General features: G+C 40.9%; 1 protein-coding gene across 1 annotated transcript in view; it reads left to right on the forward strand.

Annotated features, from left to right (window-relative positions):
• Nucleotides 1–21,991, forward strand: part of LOC122794026 (ryanodine receptor 1-like) — a 2,146,276-nt gene that overhangs the window by 1,642,919 nt on the left and 481,366 nt on the right. Inside the window, 2 exon segments of the mRNA XM_044062140.1 lie at nucleotides 8,424–8,475; nucleotides 8,655–8,714. Of these exon segments, the coding sequence (XP_043918075.1) occupies nucleotides 8,424–8,475; nucleotides 8,655–8,714 (112 nt within the window).

Here is a 21,991-nt window from a genome sequence, read left to right on the forward strand (position 1 = left end):
CACAACTTCTAGAATAGCCTAAATAAAGTTCCATTCTAAACTATCAAATGCATTCTGAAAGTCAATCAAAAGGATGCCTGAGAGATCGTCATAGTGCTGTTCCTACTGTGAATATTTAGCCAAAGTCTCACTAGATTGAGACCCACTTGTTCTGAATCTTTTGACATTCTGTATATTTTTGCTTCATTATATTTATTTGACCAAAGATACACTTATCTCTGTAACTGGAGAGTTTATGCTTGTTCTTCAAGTACTTTTTCTCATCTCGCCATCTTTCTTTCTTTCTTTCAGCTGCAGTACCAAACAACTACTAGCGCTTGAGACCTTCTGGCAAAATCCCTTCAGGGCTGATTTAAAGCATCTCCCATCATCCTCCTACCACTCTCCAGGTTACCTATCTTCCTCCTAAGTACCCATCATCCTACTAAATACCTACCACTCTCCAAGTTAACCAGAGGCTTTCTTTTTCTCATGTAGCCGAACACCCTTTGAAGTGTGCTTATGACTCTGCTGATGCAGCTGTTACTGGATCCGTAACAAGAAGGATTGCTTGCACTTAATTTACCAGAATATGTTGTATCAAAGCTGAGATGTGAATTGTTCCCCTGGATAGAGCTGTATTATATGGACCCTCTTCTGCTGAGGTCCTTAAATGATTTGCTGAAAAAGGGAAGTTAATTTTGGGGGAGTGGGGGTCATTCAGGTTTTCAACCCTACTTACCAAAATTTAACAAGAGCTTTCCTTCCAATTCAGAATCCTTTGATAGGAACAGAACAAACAGTCTCAGCAAGGTTCAGGCATGCAGAATTTAAATAAATTATTAATAAAAATAAAAGAATCAATGGTAGGAGGCTCACAAAGTATGGAAGAACCTCCTGGAACCCAGGGCAATCTAAACAAGCAGACTGACTTTTTACCTCTTCATTTGTTTTCCCCTTACCACCCTGGCAACCTTGTAAGCCTAGGTCTTTATTTACCTCAGTGGTATCAGATAACCACTGACAAGTGGGTCCTAAGAATCCTTCAGAAAGGGTAGAATTTGCAGAGGGAGTCCTTTCCTCCTTTTCAGGGAATTCCTCCTCGTCTTCCAAACCAGACATCCCTGTTCCCTCCAGGTGTGGAACATATGTTGTCTCTAGTGGCCAAAGAATCAGTCCACACAAAACAAACACAGAAACAATTTTATTCAAGAATCTTTCTGGTGCCAAAGAAAGAAGTATGTAGGTGGAATCTAGAAATAGACATCTGTTTTTAGGAATCTTCACATCAATATTTAGACATCGGAGTCTTTAATATAGGTAGTCCACAGTGTTGTTTTTTCCTCAGGCCTGTACTCTTTTCACCTTTATTTATAACTTTACTGAAAATCTGTCTTGTAGGAACATCATACTGTATGCAGATGATATAATATTCCAGGAATCAAGTAAACAACACTCATTTCTATAAGCTACTCTGTAAAAATCCGTCACAGAACTTTGTCAATGGTGTTCCACTTGCAAACTCTTTATCAGCCCTAATAAACATAATCTGATAATTTTTGCCTCCCCTAAGAAGCTTTTACAATCTCCATCCCTCTTTATCTAGGATATACAGTGTAACAGAATTGTTTCAGAATGCAAATACCTTTTAGTTATTCTCAAAACATCCCTTAACTTTACAGTCCACACTGATGGGATAATAAGCAAGGTAGTCTCTCAACTTAGGTTATGTTATAGAATCTCTCATCTCCTATCTCCAAACTACAAAACAACAACAGCTAAAACATACTTCTACAAAGACTGGAATATGGTCTACTCCTTATTGCCCTATATTCTGGAACAAAAGCTCATAAACTACAGATAGGTGGAAATAAGATCTTCAGATTTCCCATCTGTGGGAAACTGTTCAAGTAGATACGTTTGTCTCCATTCACAACAGACAGTTAAAATAAATTTTCCAAGATTCCTTGTAAGTAAGCCTGGAAGGCAGAAGATTTGTAATTCCCATGGATGGGAATGCTACCGTACACCTTTCCACCCTTTCCACTGACAACCATGGTCATTCTAAAGATTAAGAAGACCCCCCCCCCCAAAAAAAAAAATAATAATAATTGTGATGGCTTCCTTTTGGTCCAGGCAACAGTGGCTCTCCTTTCCCCTCAGATTGGCCAAGGGCAATTACAACAAGCTTCCTTACAGAATGGATTTACTCACAAAAGAGTTATTTCATAAACTTCAGTCATGAACTTCAGTTAACTACCTGGATGATGGCATTTTAATACCTTTTAGGCACCTGTTTCTAAAGTTATGCCACAGGTATTAAAGGAAGCTAAGAAACCAGCTGCTAGAAAATCATGCATAAATAAGTGGAAAAATATTCTAGTTGGTGTCAATGTAGGAACCAGTACACTTGTAAGGCCTAGAAGCCTGTGATTCTGTAATGTTTGTTTAAGTTACTATACTCTGGCCTTTCTTACTTTTCTGTCAAGGACCACCTTTCATCCATCTCTGCTTGCCTGCCCATAGATCCCAACTTTTTACCTAATCACAAGTCAAGCAGTTTTTGAATGGAGTTCTACATATCTGTCCACTGAGAAAAGAGGTGTCTCCTTCTTGAAGTTTTAATTTTGATCTAGAAAAGCTAACACTTTTTCCATTTGAACCAGTTCATAAGGCTGATTTGAAGTTCTTAACTTGGGAGTCAGTGTTACTCATTGTTCTGATTTCTGCAACTTACGATGAGTCAATCTTATCTTGTTTTCTATACCAAGAACAAATCCTTTTTATGCCTAAAGTGGTTGCTGAGCTTACTTTGAGTCAAGTTGTTCAACTCCATGAATTTTTCCAGATCAAAAAATGAAGGGAGAAAGGATTTTTCATAGTCTGGATGCCCACAAGCAACTCAGGGACTAAGACCTTCAGGAGCTCAGATCAACTGTTTATTACCGATGAAGGTAAGATGAAGGGGCAATCAGTGTCAAAAGAGACAATTTACAAATGACTGTCTTGTGCCGTGTTTGTTGTTACAATCACCATAATAGGTCACTTCCAAGCAAGGATAGGGCCCAGTCTACTAGGGCTTTGGCTTCCTGTTTGGCTTTTTAGAAAAGAGGGTACTGTAGAAGTATTCTAGATGTAAAACTTGGTCAACTGTGGCCTAATGTCATTATCAATCCCCTTTTTCCCATTTTCTATGTGGGGTCGAAGTGTTGTGTCGATTGTCACCATCTCTCTCTATTTAATGCCACTCTCCTGCCTTCTTCAGCACTCATGCCTGACTATCACATGTGTTTTCTCACACAGTCCATTCACGTATATTTACTGGCTGCCCTTGTTTTCTCTTCCCTTCTTCCTGTCTGTCCCAAATCGTCTTCACTGGATTATCTTCTGCTTTTTTGCACGTGCCCGAACCACTGTAATCTGTTCTCTTTGACCTTTTCTGCCATTGTAGCTACTTTGTCTTGTGCTCTTATTTCTTCATTTGTCACATAGTGTGTACCCTACCACCCACCTCAGGCACTTCATCTCCATCACCTCTAGTTTCCTCAGCTGCTCTGCCTCTACTGCGCAAGTTTCTGTACCATACAGTAGTACTGATTCCACCACTGTTTTGTATGCCTTACTTTTCACCTTTTTTGGCATTCTTCTGTAATATACTATACCTAACACACTGTGCCAGTTGGCTGCAACCCCTCTGATTCTAGTTTTGCTCGCCTCACTCAGACTTCCCTTCTTCTCAATCACCCCTCCCAAATGCTTGAAAGTTTTAACCTGTTCCGCTATTTTCCTTCTATCTCAATGCTCAGCTTCTTCTGAACTCCACCATTTGCTTCCATTACAACTCTCTTGTCTGTACTCAGTTTCATCTCATGTACCTTCAATTTTGCATTCCGTTCTCCTATCCTTTGCTGAGGTTCTTGCTCAGAGTCTGCCTGTAATGCCACATCATCTACAAACAGTAAATTTGTTGATCTCTCCCGTCTGACCTGTTTGGAAATGTAGTCCATCACCATTATGAACAGCAGTGGGCTCAGAGCTGAAACCTGGTGCACACCCACTCCCATTGGGAACCCCTTTATGAGACCAAACAGTATTTGTATTTGAGTTATTGGGTCCTTGTACATAGCTTGCACTAATTCTGCCAATGTTTCTGGGACTTTGAACCACTGCAGGACTGCCCAAATCAGCTTTCTTGGGTCCTTGTCCTATGCTTTCTCCAAGTCTAGAAATGACTAGCTGGACCCTTTCCACATCTCTAGCTTCTTCTCAACTGTCCATCTGACTGCAAACATCAGGTCAGTTGTGTTGCACCCTGATCGAATCCAAACAGCTCATCTCCCATCTTACGTTTTACTACTTACGTATTCATTCATCAATCACCCTCTCCAAAACTTTCATGCAATGTGGCAGGAGTTTTATACCTCAGTACTGCCCACAGTTGTCAATGTTCCTTTTGTTTGTGAACACTGGCTCTAGTATACTTATTCTCCAGTCATCTGGAGTATGCCTTTCTCTCCCTGTCTCGCCCATCATTGTTACCATATCTGCTGTGACCTCATCACCAGGTATATAGTTCAGCCATTTCAACCCTTAACTCCTGATCCCCCTTTATCTTTTCTTTTTCAAGTCAAACAATTTTGCAAAGGAGTTTTAAGCATTTTGCCTCCAAGAAGGAAGGTGGCCCCTGCTTGGAATTTGAATTTTGAAATAGAAAAGTTAACTCAAGCTACATTTGAACCAGCAGCTAGCTCTTTTGCAATATTTCTAAATTGGAAAGCTATTTTACTGGTAACATTAACTTCTGCTGGCTGGGTATCTGAATTACAGGCTCTTATGTCTATCAATCTTTCTATCTCAAGGTTAGGTGATTCTTAGAATTAACCATTCCTTTATGCAAAAAGGACCCCCTGCATTTGCATTAATCAATCCATCTAGTTCCCTGCCTTTGTTATAATCCACAAAATAAGGGAGAAGGAATTCCACACTGCTTAGATATAGAAAGACATCCCAGAACTAAATATTTTTGGGGAAAAAAACTTTTTTGTATCTTATTATGAAAAGGAAAATGGGCAGCTGGTTGCTAGGCAAACTATTCCCAGATAGCTTTCTTTTTCCATTCAGTTCTGCTCTTCTAGCCATTGCAAAAATCTTTCAAAGACTGTAAAAGCCCACTCTACTATGGCATTTGCTAGCTCTGGGGCATTTTGAAAAGAGTGGACTCTCTATTCTTTTTGGAAGCAACTGCTTGGTTATACATTCACACATTAACCAAACATTACATACTGGATGCTTTTTTTTTTTTTCCAGCCAGGACTGAATTTGACAAGGATACTATACCTGTTATTCTGGACTCGTGTTCAGCTCCTTTCACCTTGTCTTGGACTTTGAACATTGTCAAATTTGTGATGAATACTGCAGCAGTGGTCTCATAAAAACATAATACAGTTGTGTAGTTAACTTACCATCCAGCAGACGATTGAATAGGTCACTATTACAGTACCTATACCATTCCTCCATCCATCCCACCTACTTATGTACCTTTCTTTCCTCCATAAATTCTATTTCAACAGCATGCTTAGAGCCATCAGCTTCAGCTTCCTACTTAAGGGTCAAGAAAGATCAGAGCTTTTGGCACGATCATATGTCCCTCTTAATCCAGCAGGTGCTAAGGACAGACATGGTATGTGAGGAAGGAGCCTGAACATTGTAGATTGGCTGAATGTGTGGTCATCCTGGCAGATAAATCCCATTTGTGAGAAATACTGCAACAGTGATCTATTTGAATATCTGCTATTATGAAAAATTACCTATACAAGTTCTTTTTTTGATGAAGGCTGCATGCATTCTGTTATGGTTAAAGCCACAGAATGAAGAGAAGGGGGTCAAGGAACAGGAATGGCAAAACACTAGTCACCAGTGTTAACTACACAAGCTAGTTATGATTAGCATTAGTAGTAGTTAATGATGATTGGGGCGGCCATGATGGTGCAGCGGTTAGCGTTGTCGCCTCACAGCAAGAGGTTCTCCAGTTCGATCCTCGGCTGGGGTGCCTTCTGTGCGGAGTCTGCATGTCCTCCCTGTGGTTGCGTGGGTTTCCTCCCACATCCCAAAGACATGCTGTAGGTGGATTGGTCACTCTAAATTGACCCTAGGTGTGAGTGCGTGCGTGTGTGTGCCTTCTGTCGAAGGTTGGGTGCTGGGCTGGCAACTCGACACTGTAAAACTCTACTGCCAATCATGAGTGGACAGGTGATCCGCTGTGGCGACCCCTAACCGGGAAAAGCCGAAAGAAGAAGAAGTAGTTGTTAATGGTGATTCAGAGATGTGCAAACTAGCCAATAATCCAGTCATTCCCCATTGAGGCTACTATGTCTCTGAATCACAAATTGCCATTTTATGTAAACAGTTCTCTTTTACCCCAGCTGTTGCTACCAATGTTGGGCTTCTTTCTGAATAATCTGTAATTCATGTCCTTATATTCTTTTCATATATTGTACATTCTGCTAACCTATAACTTGCATCATTATCATTTTTTTCTGTTAGCAATCATCATTTCAGCAAGCATTTACAGTTAATTACTGTAGATTTTCTTATCAAAATAGTGTTTACCCCTTTGTCATGTACTTCTTTAGACAATTTAATAAACTCTAAAAAAGAGAAAGAGATATATTTTCCACATTTCTTGTAATTATTTTTTTCTTGCTATACATAGTAAAGTCAAAAAAAGGTAATACTAATATTTCTACATACAAGATGATATTGGAGCATTTTATGTTTGGGCAAAAGACTGAAAAGATTTACAAAACTCATGTAGTAAGATATATATTCAAAGAACGTGTATGGAATTCAAAAAACTTTCACTGCTCTTGAGAAAACTGGTGTAGCCAAAAGGGGCAGTTTATGCAAACGCAGGAAATGCAAACCAGAGACATGATTAGCTACAATGAGGAAAGACTTCATTTTGACTAATATGCATGTCTCTGAATTGTGTGGTGTTACTTATAGTGTTAATCAGCACTTCCCTACGATAATCACACTGTGATGACCCATGCTTCAAGCTAGCAGAGGCCCTCCCCTCATTTACTGTCCTACATGCATGCACACATTCAAACACAAGACACACACACGCGCACACACACACTCGCCCATACCTATCGACTGATTTTACAGAATGTCAGTGATTTTGCTTCTTTTATTTGCCCTATCACTTGTAAATCACAGACAATTATAATCAGTCAGTAATGCCAGATATTAGATTTTTACACTTCTTATTTTCCAGAAAATGCTTTGTGATGCAAAACCTGTTTTATTTGCTTTTTAAGTGACTTAAAGTAATATTTAATACAATGTCCCTGGGCCTGGTGTCTGTTGTTCCCAACAGTATGGCAACCACATCTCCCCCAGCGCACTGACAGTCTCTCACACTCGCGCACACACACACGCCCACACATGCACACACACACACACACACACACACACACACACACACACACACACACACACAAACGCACACAGACTCACTGTACATAAGACACACATCCCCACTAATTGTACTTGCAGACACTCACTCATTTACCTTTTCTCACACACACACACACACACACACACACACACACACACACACACACACATATGCACACACCCGCATGCACACGCACTCACACACCCAAGCATGCACACACACAAGGGCACACACACACACACACACACACACACACACACACACACACACACACACAGATAGGCAGATGATAATGTAGAAACAAGCAATAATGAAACTGCTTTACACATTGCATTTAGTTTCACATGTAGTTACTAGGAATATAATCAAAGAGATTGTTTTGATGAGCCTTGCCCAGTTACCCATTTGCTCTGGAGCGCTCTCTGGATAAGTGACTTGCTCAGTGTCACATTAGACCAATGGAAGCTTAGCTGATTGAGCAATGGCCTGTAGGAGGTAGTTCTTGACAGCTCACAGTCAAAATCTACTGTGCTAACTGTTAGGAAAGATTAAAATCATGTACCTTTAGTTTCAGGAAACAGCTCATTACGTTTGGATCCTTAATCCTCAGTGCTAACTTTTATCACAAAAATCCATTGAAATTCTCTGACTAAGAATAGAATCTGGGCAGTGACAGTGAGAGTGCCAAATCCTAGACACTGGACCACACAGAGACAGAAGTAAAACAAGACGATACCTTGTAAACAGTAACTCATAGCTAAATGTTAGACTGTGGAGATGTGATTGAAAAAACTTTTCATTACTGAGCCTTATTGTTTTAAGTCCTACATTCTGCAGCTTGATGTGCTTAGCTGATTACCCTTTCTATGACCCTTAATGCACTGCGTTTTCTATTTGTGGCGTCTAATTCAAGATATGTTTAAAAAAGCCTCCTAATGGCAATTAAATTTAAACACACACTTTCTTGTCTTTCTCTTTGCAGCAAACTGGATATGGACCATCTGTACATATCATATGCTGACATCATGGCCAAGGTAAGCAGTAGCACTTCTCATTCACTTTCATAGCATGTATATAATTATGAGAAAGACAAATGGAAGCAGTATTGTACCAGAATGTGAAGTTTCTGCAGAAAGTGTCAGCTGTCAATACTAAAGTATGCAATTTTTACTGTGGCTATCCAGTATTCTGACTGATATGATTTTCCATTTAGAGTTGTCACATTGAGGAAGGGGAGGAAGCAGAGGAAGGAGCTGACGAACCCTCATTTGAGGTATGTTTATCTGGTGAAGCTCATTAATTCAAACTGTTAGTATTTTATAACTCTTGATATTCGATATATTATTCACTGCATAGCTTGATCTGGCTTCTGGCATGTTATTAGTAATATTTAAGTAAATGGACACTCACCAGCTGTGATTCTTTCACTAAGATATTAGTATAGCACATATAACTAACCTTTCAGTGACGCATGTATCCTAGAGCAGAATTCAATTTTTTTTCCTAATTTTTTGATTGCCTGCTGATCCATGTTATTTATTTATTTATTTAAACAGTTTTCAATCATGACTCAAGCCGTAGGCATTAAAATAATTACAAAAATTGTAAAAGCTGGATAATAGCGTTGACACAGCGCAGCATTATCATTCTTAAATAGTAACAGTAAAAGACTTAAAAATGCAAGTAAGAGATTGATCAATACAACATAGTAAGGAAAAAGAAGATAAAATAAATTGAAAAGGAAAAGAGCTAAGTTAGTCTATGTTATGTAAGAATAAGTGATGGAAATGGAGGATTAGTAAATAACATGATTTGGCTTGATGGAGCAATCTGTTTTGAATAACCTTCCTAAAGAGGGGTTAAGCAGAAAGACTTTCAGCATTAGGAGGCATGCCTCTCAACTTCTTAGTTTAATAATTCTGGACAAAGTCACACAAATTGGGCAGACAAAGATCCAAAATCTTGGACGTAGTTTAAATATTGTTCTCACAAACTTAGAACGTTGCTAGACTGACAGGTTTTGTATTAGCATACATTTTCCAAAGAATAGGAAGCTTGAAACTCAATGTATGTAATTCTTTAGTCACTGCAATCCTCATCAATTTGCCAAGAAACCACAAATTTTATGAAGAACAGACCAAAAATATAAGGCAAAAAGGTGGACATTCTTTGAAATTCCGAAACGTTGAGAGGTATGTCATGTTAGGAAGTAATATGTTTCAGAACAAGTTTACTAAATACTGTTCATTTGAAGACTTTAAAATGATATAGCTTCTGGAGATTTAATAATGTTTGGGAAGGAGACATTGAGGAAAATGAATTTCAGTCACTCATTCATTGATTCATTTATTTATTTTCTGATACTTTCTTCACCCATCTTTGGGAGGCTGAGTCAAACCCAGGACTCAGTGGGTAAAGGGAGGAAATGTTGTCAGTCTTTTACAGGATGCATATCTGTGTGCACAGACACACACACACACACACACACACACACACACATATCATCATCATCATCACGGAACATATGTCTATGGCCAGGATCACCATTTCATCTATGGAGTATCTCTGAGATGGGGAAAAATGGACAACCTAGAAAAACCCATGGGAAAACAGGGAGGACATGCACACTTCTTGCAGAACCATACCAAAGAATCAGGCACTATGAGGCAACAACTTTTAAGTATTGTACCATTGTACTACATGCATAATAATATAAAAAAATGAAAGTGGATCTTTCTTTGATAGTGAAAGTATTAGTGAAGGCTAAAAAAATACAACAGTGAGTGTCATTGAAGGTGAAATAGTGACAGATCTTGTTGAAAAGTTTTTTGAAAAGAATTGGTATTTGTGGAGTGTTGATCCAGAAAAAACTGCACACAAAGCTGGAAACCAGGATATCACCAAATCCAAATCTTTATTTTCCAACAGTTAGCACTTTCGTCAGGTAAGAATCACCAGACTTCATCAGACAACTTCCAAACATACCTAGTGCTCTTTTATATAATATGTAATTAACCAATCAGTCAATAATCTGATTGAATAATGAGAAAATTACCAGTTTTAAAAAACACTTTAAAATTTTTAAAATGCACAGCAAGCAACCAAGCACAGCCCTATACATATACACAAAAAACTAACATATTGTACTCATATGTTTCTGCAACTATATATATTTAAAAAAAATCTAAACATTGTGCAGAATAAAACATTTTGTATGTATTGTTTAATAAATAAAACCACTATTTTATAATCAATAAAAAATACACTGATACAATATTTAAATGACATAAATTCCTTTTTTTTATAACTATAAATTTCTTCATCTATCAAAAGCTTTTAACTTAAGTTTACTTGAAATAAACATTACATAATTGAGACCTGGTGGAGAATAAGCAAATAAATAAACTTGCCACCAGGCCTCTCTTTCTTTGAGATACAACTTCCACGGTCCCCTTCTAGCCTCACATTTAACTTGTATAACCAAAAATTTAAAGTTATGTTCAGGATTTGTTCTTGCATGTCTAAAAAGAGCATTTTTTGTATCCTGCTGTTGAATTTCATACACATGCTCATAAATACGTTGAGCAAACCTCCGTTGGGTTTTCCCAATATAAAAAGCCGGGCATTGGCAACAAACTGCGGCGTATATGACACCATAAGGCTGGCAGTTATATTTACCCCTTATCACTATTTTCTTACCACCAATTGTGATGACATTACTCCTCAAGATATATTTACATTGGTGACACATACCGCAGGGTGCCATACCCCCCATATACTGTATTGTTATTATTATTGGGCATACATTTTTCCAACAAACTCTTCAAGTTCATAATTCTACGAAATACAAATTCAGGTTTGTTACCAAACGTATCCACCATACTTTGCTACTGCATAAGAATAGCCCAATTTTTGTTAATAATATCCTGAACCAACACGCTGTCACTAGAATAGGTACCAATAAAAGGACATTTCAAGTAGTGAACATTATCACCCTTATTACACTTTAATCCTGAAACTGCCAAATCATTTTTTCCAGATTTGTTTAAATCATGGTTATTACTATTGTAATAAGGTACTATATCCAGACTCTGTATAGGCATATCCTGACAATTCAATATCGGAACATAAAACCTGTTCCTTCATTTATTGATGACTTCCTGTTTTAAATTATAAATTAGACTGATAGGATACCCTCTATCCAAAAACATTTTGCCCATGAACTCGCATTCATCCAGGAAATCAGCAAACTGGGAAACCATACGAGCAGCCCGAACAAGTTGACCTTTAACAATCCCCCGTTTAACATGTCCAGGATGACTGCTAGAATAGTGTAGCATGGTATTTCAGTAAGTTGGCTTCCTAAAAATAGTAGCCTTAATATATCCATCCCTGATTTTAGTGATCATAACATCCAGATAGGAAATTTGTTTAACCTATACAGTATAAGTAAACTGAAGAAAACATGTAGTTTGATTAAGATACTCCATGAATATAGGGATATCACTCAAATTTCCTGTCCATGCAATAAATAAATCATCCAAATAACGTAAATACAGGGGAATATGTTTGAAAAAAGGAGAGGTAAAAAGGAAATGTTTCTCCCACCAGGCCATCACTATATTAGCAAAAAGGGGGCTGCAAGCCGACCCCATTGCTACACCTTCAAGCTGTTTAAAGTGATGGCCATCAAAATATATATAATTGTTTTTTAAAACCATTTCCATAAGCTCTGTATAGGTGTTGATTGTATTTTGTTCAATATGGAATTCAGTATGCAAAAAATCAGAAAACCAATCTAACCCCGTGGTGTGGGGTATACAACTGAAAAGGTCCTTGACATCGATTGTAATAAAAACAGCCCAACTATATGGAACAATTTGGTTACATTTATCCAGAAATTGCCAAGAATCACGACATATATGGGGAAGACTTAGGACCATTAGCTTCAGTTTGTTATCCAAAAACTTTGCTATATAGCTGGTTTTTGACTACCCTGAATCAACAATGGGTCTTAATGGAGGGTTGGTTAAATCATTATGGATTTTCGTCACTCCAGATATAACTAGAATTTTTGGAGTATCTACAACCATATAGTTATATTCATCAATATCTATCTGATCTTGAGTAACCATATCGAATAATTCCCAATCAATACACTGATAAGCAATATTGACCTTGTTGACTGAGGCCTCACAATAAGTACTGCCATACAACAGCTTGTGCATATTTTGTATATAGTCTTTCTTTTGAAATATCATAATACCTCCCCCCTTATCCGGTTGCATAAACCTGAATCCAGTTTTGCCCCTAAGCTCCATTAATAATTTCCTTTCAGAAGCAGTTAAATTATTGTCATAATCAACTCTGTGTTCATCCATAAAACAACGAAAATCCACCTCGCACATAGTTTCAAAAGTCTTAAACAAATGATGTAGTTCTGGATTATATGTACTTGGTATTCTACAATGATTATTAATATTATTATAAACATGTTCATCATGTCTGTGCAAGTATTTAAGATTCAAAATCCTACTATACATTTTTAAATCGCTAACTAAATATCCAATATTTACTAGGCACAAAATCGTAACCTTTACTAAATAAATGTGCATGTTCAACAGTAAATGGAAAGTCCGTATAGTTGTAAACTTTGAAATCACAACATGAATTATGGACAATATTAAAATGTCTTAGAACAGTCACATCTGTTGTCTGCAATGATTGTAAATGTTGTTGGGCCTGTACTTCCGCCCTGGTTGGTTCCACGCATTCCCCTGTGGATAGGGATTCCATTGTTGGGGCCTCCTGTTCCTGAGCCTCTCCAATCTTCATGGCCCGGGTACATCCAAAGGGGCGGCCTCAACCTCGGATGAAATGATCTCTTGCTGCTCCAAGTCTATAGGTTGCACTGAATCACCTGGTCCACCACGAACAGCTGGTGGTGCTGGCTAGGTTATACCAGCCAAATAGGCTTTTCGATCACGCTCTAATTTTTTGGATTTGCGGTTAGCAATAACCGCTACTACCCTATTTGGAGTGTTGCATCATTTTTTTCTTTTTCTGCCTTATTCTCTTGTTTTTTTTCCAAATCAAAAATGTTGTGTCTGTTACTATACTTCTATATATATTATTGAAAATGAAATGTAATCAGTGGTACATAAAGCTAATCTGAAGCTGTGCGGGATGTGATTAGGAATTGTGTTTTCTTGAATAAATGGGAGCATCTATATACACATTACTTTTTCAAGAGTCATAGCTAATGCAGGAAGATCAGCACTGTCAAACGTGATTTTGTTTGACGAGATTAGACTTTTTTGGCAGTGGTTGGATCCTGTGTATGGAAAAACAGCAGTTCAGAAAATAAGAGAAAAAGGGTTATGAGATATATCTGGCTTATACTGAATAACTCTTGCTTCAAAAAATTCGTATTTATTATCATTACTTCTGCAGATGCTCTGCATTTCTCCTTTTCTGTCTCTTATTTCGATAAAACTAGGACATTCCTTATTCATATTGCATTCACAGTACATTTGCATGATAGCAGAAGAAGACAATAAGCCTATTTAGCCTTCCCTTTAAATACATTTATAACTGCATCTCCCCTCCATCTCTGCCTTACCCTTCATCTACCTATCCCATGCTCTCTTGCATGTCTCTTCTCTACAGTCCATTATAGAAGTCCTATTGGTCTTCAGCCCTCTCCATGAAGGCATTCTTTCAGAGATCCATGGAATTGTCAGTCACCAGAATCTTTTGCAAGTGTCTCCCCTTCTTTCCCATTAAGGATGATACCTTCACATTCCTCTGACATAGTCTTATGCATCATTATAAATTTGCAGTCTCTTCCAGTCTCAGGTGGACACATTTTGGCTGTTCTATTATCTGGTGATACCCATTTCCTTTCATCTTGTAGATCATTCCCATGCTTTCATCTGGATTACTTCTGTCAGCATGAAGTACTTGTATGGCCTCCAACACTACATGCAGTACTCAAGTTGTGGTCATTCCATGGAGCCCTGTAAAGTGAAAACATTACCTTTTTGTTTCTAGAGTCTATATACACCTGAAAATATGCCCCAACATTCTGTTTACTGTCCCCGCTGTCCTCTCACGCCAACCTTGATGGTACATTCCAGGTATTATAAGCACCCCATCCCCTGATTTCCTTCCTGCTGTGTTGCCATCAGTTCTATTTCCTTAAGGTGATACATTGCGCCAGGCTTGTTGTGCTTTACATTTATCTGTACTGAACCTCATATGTAAACCTTTTTATCTACTTAGACAGCCTTTCCAATCCTTGCCATAGACTCTTTCCCCATCCACCAGGTAAAAGGATGATAATGCTCTGTTTTATCTCAGATATATCTGAAGAGTATTGGATCCAGAATAGACTCTTGTGGTATTCCACTAATCATATGTCCTAATTCTTGTCATGATCAGTCTCACAACCACACTCTGAGTTACCTTTTGGCCATGCAGCTCACCATTTCCTCATTTGTCCTGCCTGCATCTCCTCTAGCTTTTCCATCAGCTTTCTGTGTGGGCTGTTTCATAGGTCTTAACTGAAATCCATTCCAGTCATTCTGGGAATGAACTCATGCTGGTTTCTGCCTGGGAAATTGTTGCTCTTGTTGATGAGAACTGTGATGGGCTGTGAAAATGTTGCTGTTCTTCAGTTCTTCAAAACGTAAATGTGTAAAAAGTACAACTGTTATCAGAATAACAATGTTTAAATAATTGTCTGAATGATAAAAGTATATGAAGTTGCCATGTATTACCTTTTTTAAAGAAGATGTGTAAAATTGTACATAGCTGCATTTACCACAGTGAAAATGAAATACAGTTTAAAGCAGCACTAAAACTTTACCCCAGAAATATATACACTTTTGCAAAGTCTGCTGCTTGAAGGTTCTGAGTAGATTACACAATGATGGTGATGCCTTATTTGGACAGTAGCTTGTGGGGTCCACAGAAGTATAGGAAAGCAGGAAGGCATCTTCTAAACTTCAAGCTAAAACCACATGAAATCCCGTTTGTGGATTTGTCAACAGAGAGGGAATGTGAACTAAAGTCAGACAGTTAAAAAAGTACAGCAGTTTTTGCTTTGCCTACTGGAGGATACTCTTGGAAACAGAACTCAATCTGTATTGCATGCAAGTTCTGTTTTGGGCTTTAAATCCAGAAACTTTAAAGGGTACATTACATCTTTCATACAGAAGCAATCTGTGGAATCAGTCAAAAAGCAATCAATACAGAGAGACACAAAGTCATGAAATATCAGGATTTGCAGACAGAAACGAGAGCAATGTGGAAGAAAGATACCCAGACAGTCCCAATAGTAGTAGGAACAACGGGTCTTATAAAAAAGAATCTACAATCATATTTAGATATCTTACCAATACATGCAACTCCATATGAATTGCAGAAGGAATCATTACTGGGCACACTGCGGGTGCTTTGAAGAGCACTTCTGCCTAACATCAAAGTTTGAAACAATACTAATTTCATGAACTTCAGTCATGCTTTGACTTAGAAATAGTGTCCATTTCCGTCATGGTATTAGAAACCCAAAAGACTTGGAGAAATTAAAAAAAACAATCAGTTTCTAGTTAGATTATTTTTCTGTCATCTGTATTTTTAAATATTTTACTTTTAATTTCTTGTACAAGTTCTGTACTGTTTGTATTTTCTTTTGGAAAGTAAATGCTTTAATGCATTTATTTTAATTAAAAGAATTTTATTATTTAACACTGAATGCTTGTGGCTGATGTGTTAGTTACTTAAGGGTATATGCCTTAACCCTAAGGTTAATGTCACATTGAATACTTGTGGCTGATATGTTATTAATGTCAGGGTTTATGAATTTTACTGATAAAGCTAACTGTGGGCATCTACTATTTGCAGTGATACTGCGTGCACTTCTGCATAAATTGCTGTTACCTTTCAAATATTTGAAGACTGCCTTATTTTAAGGCTAAACAGTAATTTGTATTTTTCGTACACCAATATAATTTGGCTGGTAATAGCTTGAGAAGGAAGGTGTATGTACTGGAGAGTTAAATTTAACCTTCACCTCAATTTGGAAAATATTGTCTGGTTATGTGGGTCCAAAATAATTCTGGTCAAGTTTCAATTACTGTTGGTAAACTTGCACTGGAAGACTCTGGACAGTCTGTGTTGACCAAAATCCTGAGGGACTGCCTTTTGTGTACTAACTGGGTCAATGGTGGGAATGAAACCCCAGTATGGCTGGTTCTGCTGCACTGAGATACTGATAGCAAAAGTACAAGAGCAAAAACCTGTAACTCCTGACTCTGTAAAAACAAGACCGTAAAAAGAAAACGCTGGTTCAAAAGTTATAACGACCCATGAAATAAATAATGCAAACCATAGTTCCACATAGTTTGTTAATGTTTGTCACAGTCTGAAGAAGTCCATTTGTCCTGGTTAGTGAGATATTGTGTTTTTACATATTTATTATTTTATGAAAGTGGAACTATGGATGTTATGTGGTCCTATCCCGCCTACATTCATTACTATTCTCGGCTCCGACTCTGAAGACTATTTTCTAGCACAAAGTCTCTAATTGGCTGGGCTAACCGGTATCCCAGGATGCACCCCGCCCTAACCCCCAGATCTCGTTTGGGGCTCGTTGAGTTAGGACGTGGTCCCGAGCTTGGCTGTGGCTAAGTACACTTTTACTAAACTTTCTAAAGTTTTGTACTTCTCTTTTATACAAAAAAGCTATTCTCATAGCTATATTGTGTTTTGTGTGTGTTTGAGCCTGTTCGGTTAGTTTTTTGGAGAGTGTGTGTGGTATCCCTTGTGTTTGGCAGGCTAGGCCCGTTTAATTTAGAGGGACCTAGTTCTCTCCTTCGCATTCGTTTTATAGTGTGTTCTGTTGTCTGTTCCTTTTCCTAGGGAACATTTGAGTTAGAGTTCCTGTGTCCAGTAGTATTTCCCGCCTTCTTCCTGTTGTTGCTGAGTGTTTAGATATTGTTGGACATGTCGAAAGAGCAAAAGGAGCATAAACCCTCCGGGTTTAAAAAATGCTCTAAATGTGCTTATAAAATGTCAATTACAGATGGGCATGCCATCTGTGTTTATTGCCTTGGTGCGATTCATTTACAAGAATCATGCAGTGTCTGCCATTCCTTCAGCTCTAGGGTGCTGCAGGAAATGAAGAACAAACTGATTTTGAAGGGCCTAGTCAAGCCCGCTTTTGAAGAGGATCTAGAGTCTGCTTCTTCTACTGGCAAGTCTAAATCTACCAGAATTAAGAAAAGATCTCCAGCTCCATCTAGTTCTTCGGAGCCCCCGGAGAAGATTTTGAAAATAGTTACTACCTCCTCGGCTCCTTTGGCTTCGGAGTCACAGGATAAGAGCTCTGTTTTGGATACTGCCTCCTCAGCTCCATTGTCCTTGGGGCTGCAGGAGGTATCTGTGGTACTGGAGTCGACCTTGGCTGTGATCATTTTGGAGCCAGTTCGGAGCTGGTCACCCAGTGTTAGACAGGAGTCCATAGGTAGGAGATCCTCATCTCCCTCAGTTTCCTCCAAATCCTCGAGGTTGCCTGATTTGGACGTGGATAGTGTGGTCCAGAGGCCCTTCAGTCACCGGTGTTAGCCAAATTGTTTTCGGCTCTGACCCAGTCGGCTCCGGAGCCTAATCCATTGTCTGTACCGATGATTCCTCCTCTGAGCACCTCTGTGTCATCGGAGCCAGAGTGTTCGGTGCCGAGTGATGTCCTTGCGCCAGCTCCGATACCCCTGGTGGGTTTATCGGAGCCGTCGTCGGCTCCAACCATTTTGGTTCCGTCATCTGGTTTCGGCACTCTGGTTTCCTCTGTCGGGCCCGGGGGGGGGATGCATCGGGACTTCTGTCGGCCCCGAGTCTCCCTCTCAGCGCTTCGGCTAGGGGGACACCAACTCCAGTTGTGGTCTCGGAGACGGGTCAGTCCTCGGATTCGGGGGGGGCCCACCTTCGAGGCCATGAGGAGCGCACTGGCCAGGTCGTCAATGACATCACTTGGATCGGTCACTCCGTCACCATACACCCCAGCTAGAGCCTCTGATGCCCCCCTATCTGTGGACAGCGGAGCTCGAAGGCCTGAGGACACCCCCATGAGTGGTCCCCAACTTTCTGAGGGCCCCTCAGAGTCTGTGCCTGAGGAGCCTCCCAGGAAGAAGTTGTGCAAGAGGAAGCACATAGACTCCCAAGACGAGTCCATCACCTCGGATACCGACCTCGAAGATGCAGAGGGGTCCCCTAAGTTGTCCTCTGATGATGTCTCTTTCTCCGACATCCTGGAGATATTGAGGCAGAGAGGCGACTGGCCTTCCAAGCCCCCCTCTGAGGAGGAGTCGGTATTCCTCAAGGCCTTCGGAGCTCAACCTTCCACCTCCTGGGTGTCTCCACCCTTCGATGAACTCTTGGACCTGATTTGTCGAAGGGTGTTGGAGCACCCTGATTCCATGGAACCAGTGCCCAGTCGTCCGAATAAGTTCCTGTCTGCTCCCCCAGGGAAAGAGTTCTTGATGAAAGGGGTCCCTGTAGATGCCATGGTGGTGGCTTCAGCCACTCAGCAGGAAGTTGCAGAGGCTTCTTCTTCCGTCCATCCTCCTAACAAGGTGTCCAGGAGTATGGATCAGTATGGGAGCGTGCCCTGTCTTCAGCGACCTTTACACTGCGGTCACTGAATTACCTTTGTCATTTTACTCGGCCCCAGAGAGATCTGCTCAAAAAGTTGGGAGATACCTTGACAGATAACATGCCTGAGGTGGTAGCGCAGACTGTTAATGCCCAGTTGTCTACCCTTGGTTCCATTGTCAACTCGTCCATGAGGCTCATATCTTATGCAGCCGAAGGGGCGAGTAGGGCAGCTAGTTCAGGTTTGGCTCTTAGGAGGCAAGCCTGGATGTGCCTATGTCACTTTGCGGAGGCCTTCAAGTCTTCTTTCACTGACACCCCCTTCAATGGGTCCTCTCTTTTCGGACCCAAAGTGAAAGACACTCTCACCAGATGTAAGCAGGAGGGTAAGACTTTATCTGCCGTAGGGGCCAGTTTTTCTCTTCCCTCTAGGCCTTATCCCAAGGCTCAGAGAGGAGGAAAGATGTGGTTCAAGAAGTCACAAAAGTCTTTCCCCGCCACTCATGGTGAGCCTCGCTCCAGAGGCAGAGGAGGGGGAATTATTCTGGAAGATGCCATCCTAGGGGCAGAGGAGGCCCCCGCAATTTGGGAGACCGAGACTCCTTTCACGGATCTTCCTATCAGCATCCCTGAGGGATCGCCCGACTGTGCTATTCCGGTGCCAGTCGGGGGCCATTTTTCGAGGCATCCTCAAGCTTGGGAGAGCATCACTCAGGAGCGATGGGTGCTCCGAATAATTACCGGAGGTTACACCATTCCCTTTGCTTCACCCCCTCCCCCAATAAAAAAAATCCCGGACGTTCCACCCAGTCAAAGGGATCAAGCAGCACTAGAGATATCAAAGCTGCTAAGAAAAGGAGTCATCCAACCGGTCCCCTCAGACCAGATCGGATCAGGAACTTATTCAAGACTCTTTTTGGTGCCAAAAAAAATAGGGAACCTGAGACCCATTCTGGATCTCAGCCAATTGAATCACTACGTCCTGAAGTCCAAATTCCGAATGGTCACTCTTCAATCCATCTTCCCATTGCTGGGAGAGGGGGTATGGATGTGCTCCATCGACCTCAAGGATGCCTATTACCACATCAAGATAAACAAGGCATCCAGGAATCATTTACGCTTCCGGCTGGGAGCCAGTCATTTCCAGTTTCAAGCCCTGCCCTTTGGTCTCACCACAGCCCCCAGGGTGTTTACCAAGTGTTTGGCAGTGGTGACAGCTCACCTGAGATGTCTAGGATTCCAGGTGTTTCCGTACCTGGACGATTGGCTCCTTACCGCCCCCACCAGGCATCTCCTCATTCAAGCCAGGGAGGCTAGCATAACCCTTTGCCAAAGGCTAGGAATTACATTAAACTGGGAAAAATCTACCTTGCTGCCCTCACAGCATGTTGTATTTATAGGCGCAGAGCTAGACTCTGTTCAAATGAGGGCCTTTCTACCTCTAGAAAGGATAACAGTGTTGCAATCTCAGGTTCAAGCTTTGTTGCAATCTCAGGTCCAAGCTTTATTGCCCCGCAAGAAGGTTCAAGCCAGGTTAGTTCTTCAGCTATTGGGATCCATGGCGGCGACCATCATGCTAGTGCCCTTAGCCAGGCTACACATGCGGATCCTCCAGTGCCTCCTTTCAGTCCAGTGGTCCTTTCAGAAATTCCTTCTCTCTCATCCAATTCTCCTCACGGAACAATGCAGACAGGATCTCCGTTGGTGGCTATGTTCCTCCAACCTGGACAAGGGGAGGAATCTAGTTCCTTTGTCTCCTGCTGCCACAGTGACCACGGATGCTTCCCAGATAGGGTGGGGGGGGGGGCATTATCTGGGCAGAACGGTCCAAGGCACGTGGCAGGATCACGAGGTACACTTACACATCAATGTCCTAGAGATGAGAGCAGTGCTATTAGCGTTGCAAGCACTCCAGAGCTCTCTTCCCCGGGGAACGATTGCTATTCACTCGGACAGCATGTTAGTTGTGTGGTACCTGAACAAGCAAGGAGGAACCAAGTCTTACCCCCTTTGCAGAGAAGCCATGAGAGTGTGGAATTGGGCAGTGTCTTCCCAACAGTTTCTAGTAGCAATGCACAATCCGGGAAAATCCAACGTGATAGCAGACAGGCTAAACAGAGCTATTCTGATGCCCTACGAGTGGTTTCTGAACAACCGAGTTGCGAATCGGATATTCAGCAGGTGGGGTCAGCCTTGCTGCGATCTCTTTGCCAGTCCTCTCAATGCCAAATGCAGCAACTACTTCAACCTGATCCACCCACAGTGGGAGTCACCCAGGGACGCACTAGTCCACGGTTGTCCTCCCAGTCTGCTTTATGCCTTTCCTCCATTTCCTCTGTTACCAAGAGTGATTCAGAAAGCCATTTACTTGGGAAGCAAGATGATTTTAATTGCGCCACACTGGCCATGCCAAGTCTGGTTCCCCTTCCTTCAGCAATACACAGTGGACGGTCCTTGGACTCTGGATCCAGTGCTAGACCTATTGACTCACATGTCGGGACAGTTCCACCCCCTCCCTACAGTCCCTCAGGTTGACAGCCTGGCTGCTCCACTTCCATCATTAGTTAGACTACATTCCCTTTTGCCTGAGGTGGTGCATGTCCTATCATCGTCTCACAATTCCTCCACCAGAAGAATTTACTCCAGCAAATGGAAGAGATTTTCCACCTGGGCTCAGGCCCAAGGCCTGGACCCCTTCACAGCCCCTATATCGGCGGTCTTAGACTTTTTAGCTATGCTCTTCCGACAGGACTCCGCTCCCTCGACCATTAAGGTGCAGCTGGCGGCCATTTCTAACTTCCATGTATCCTACGAGCCTGCTCTTATGGGCCATAAACTTTGCAAGGCCTTTTTGAAAGGAGCCTGGTTACTTCGCCCTCCTGTGTCAGAACCCGTCAA

This window comes from Protopterus annectens, chromosome 1.part0 (genome assembly GCF_019279795.1).
Source record: "Protopterus annectens isolate FY-2018-M chromosome 1.part0, PAN1.0, whole genome shotgun sequence".
Lineage (NCBI taxonomy): Eukaryota > Metazoa > Chordata > Ceratodontiformes > Protopteridae > Protopterus > Protopterus annectens.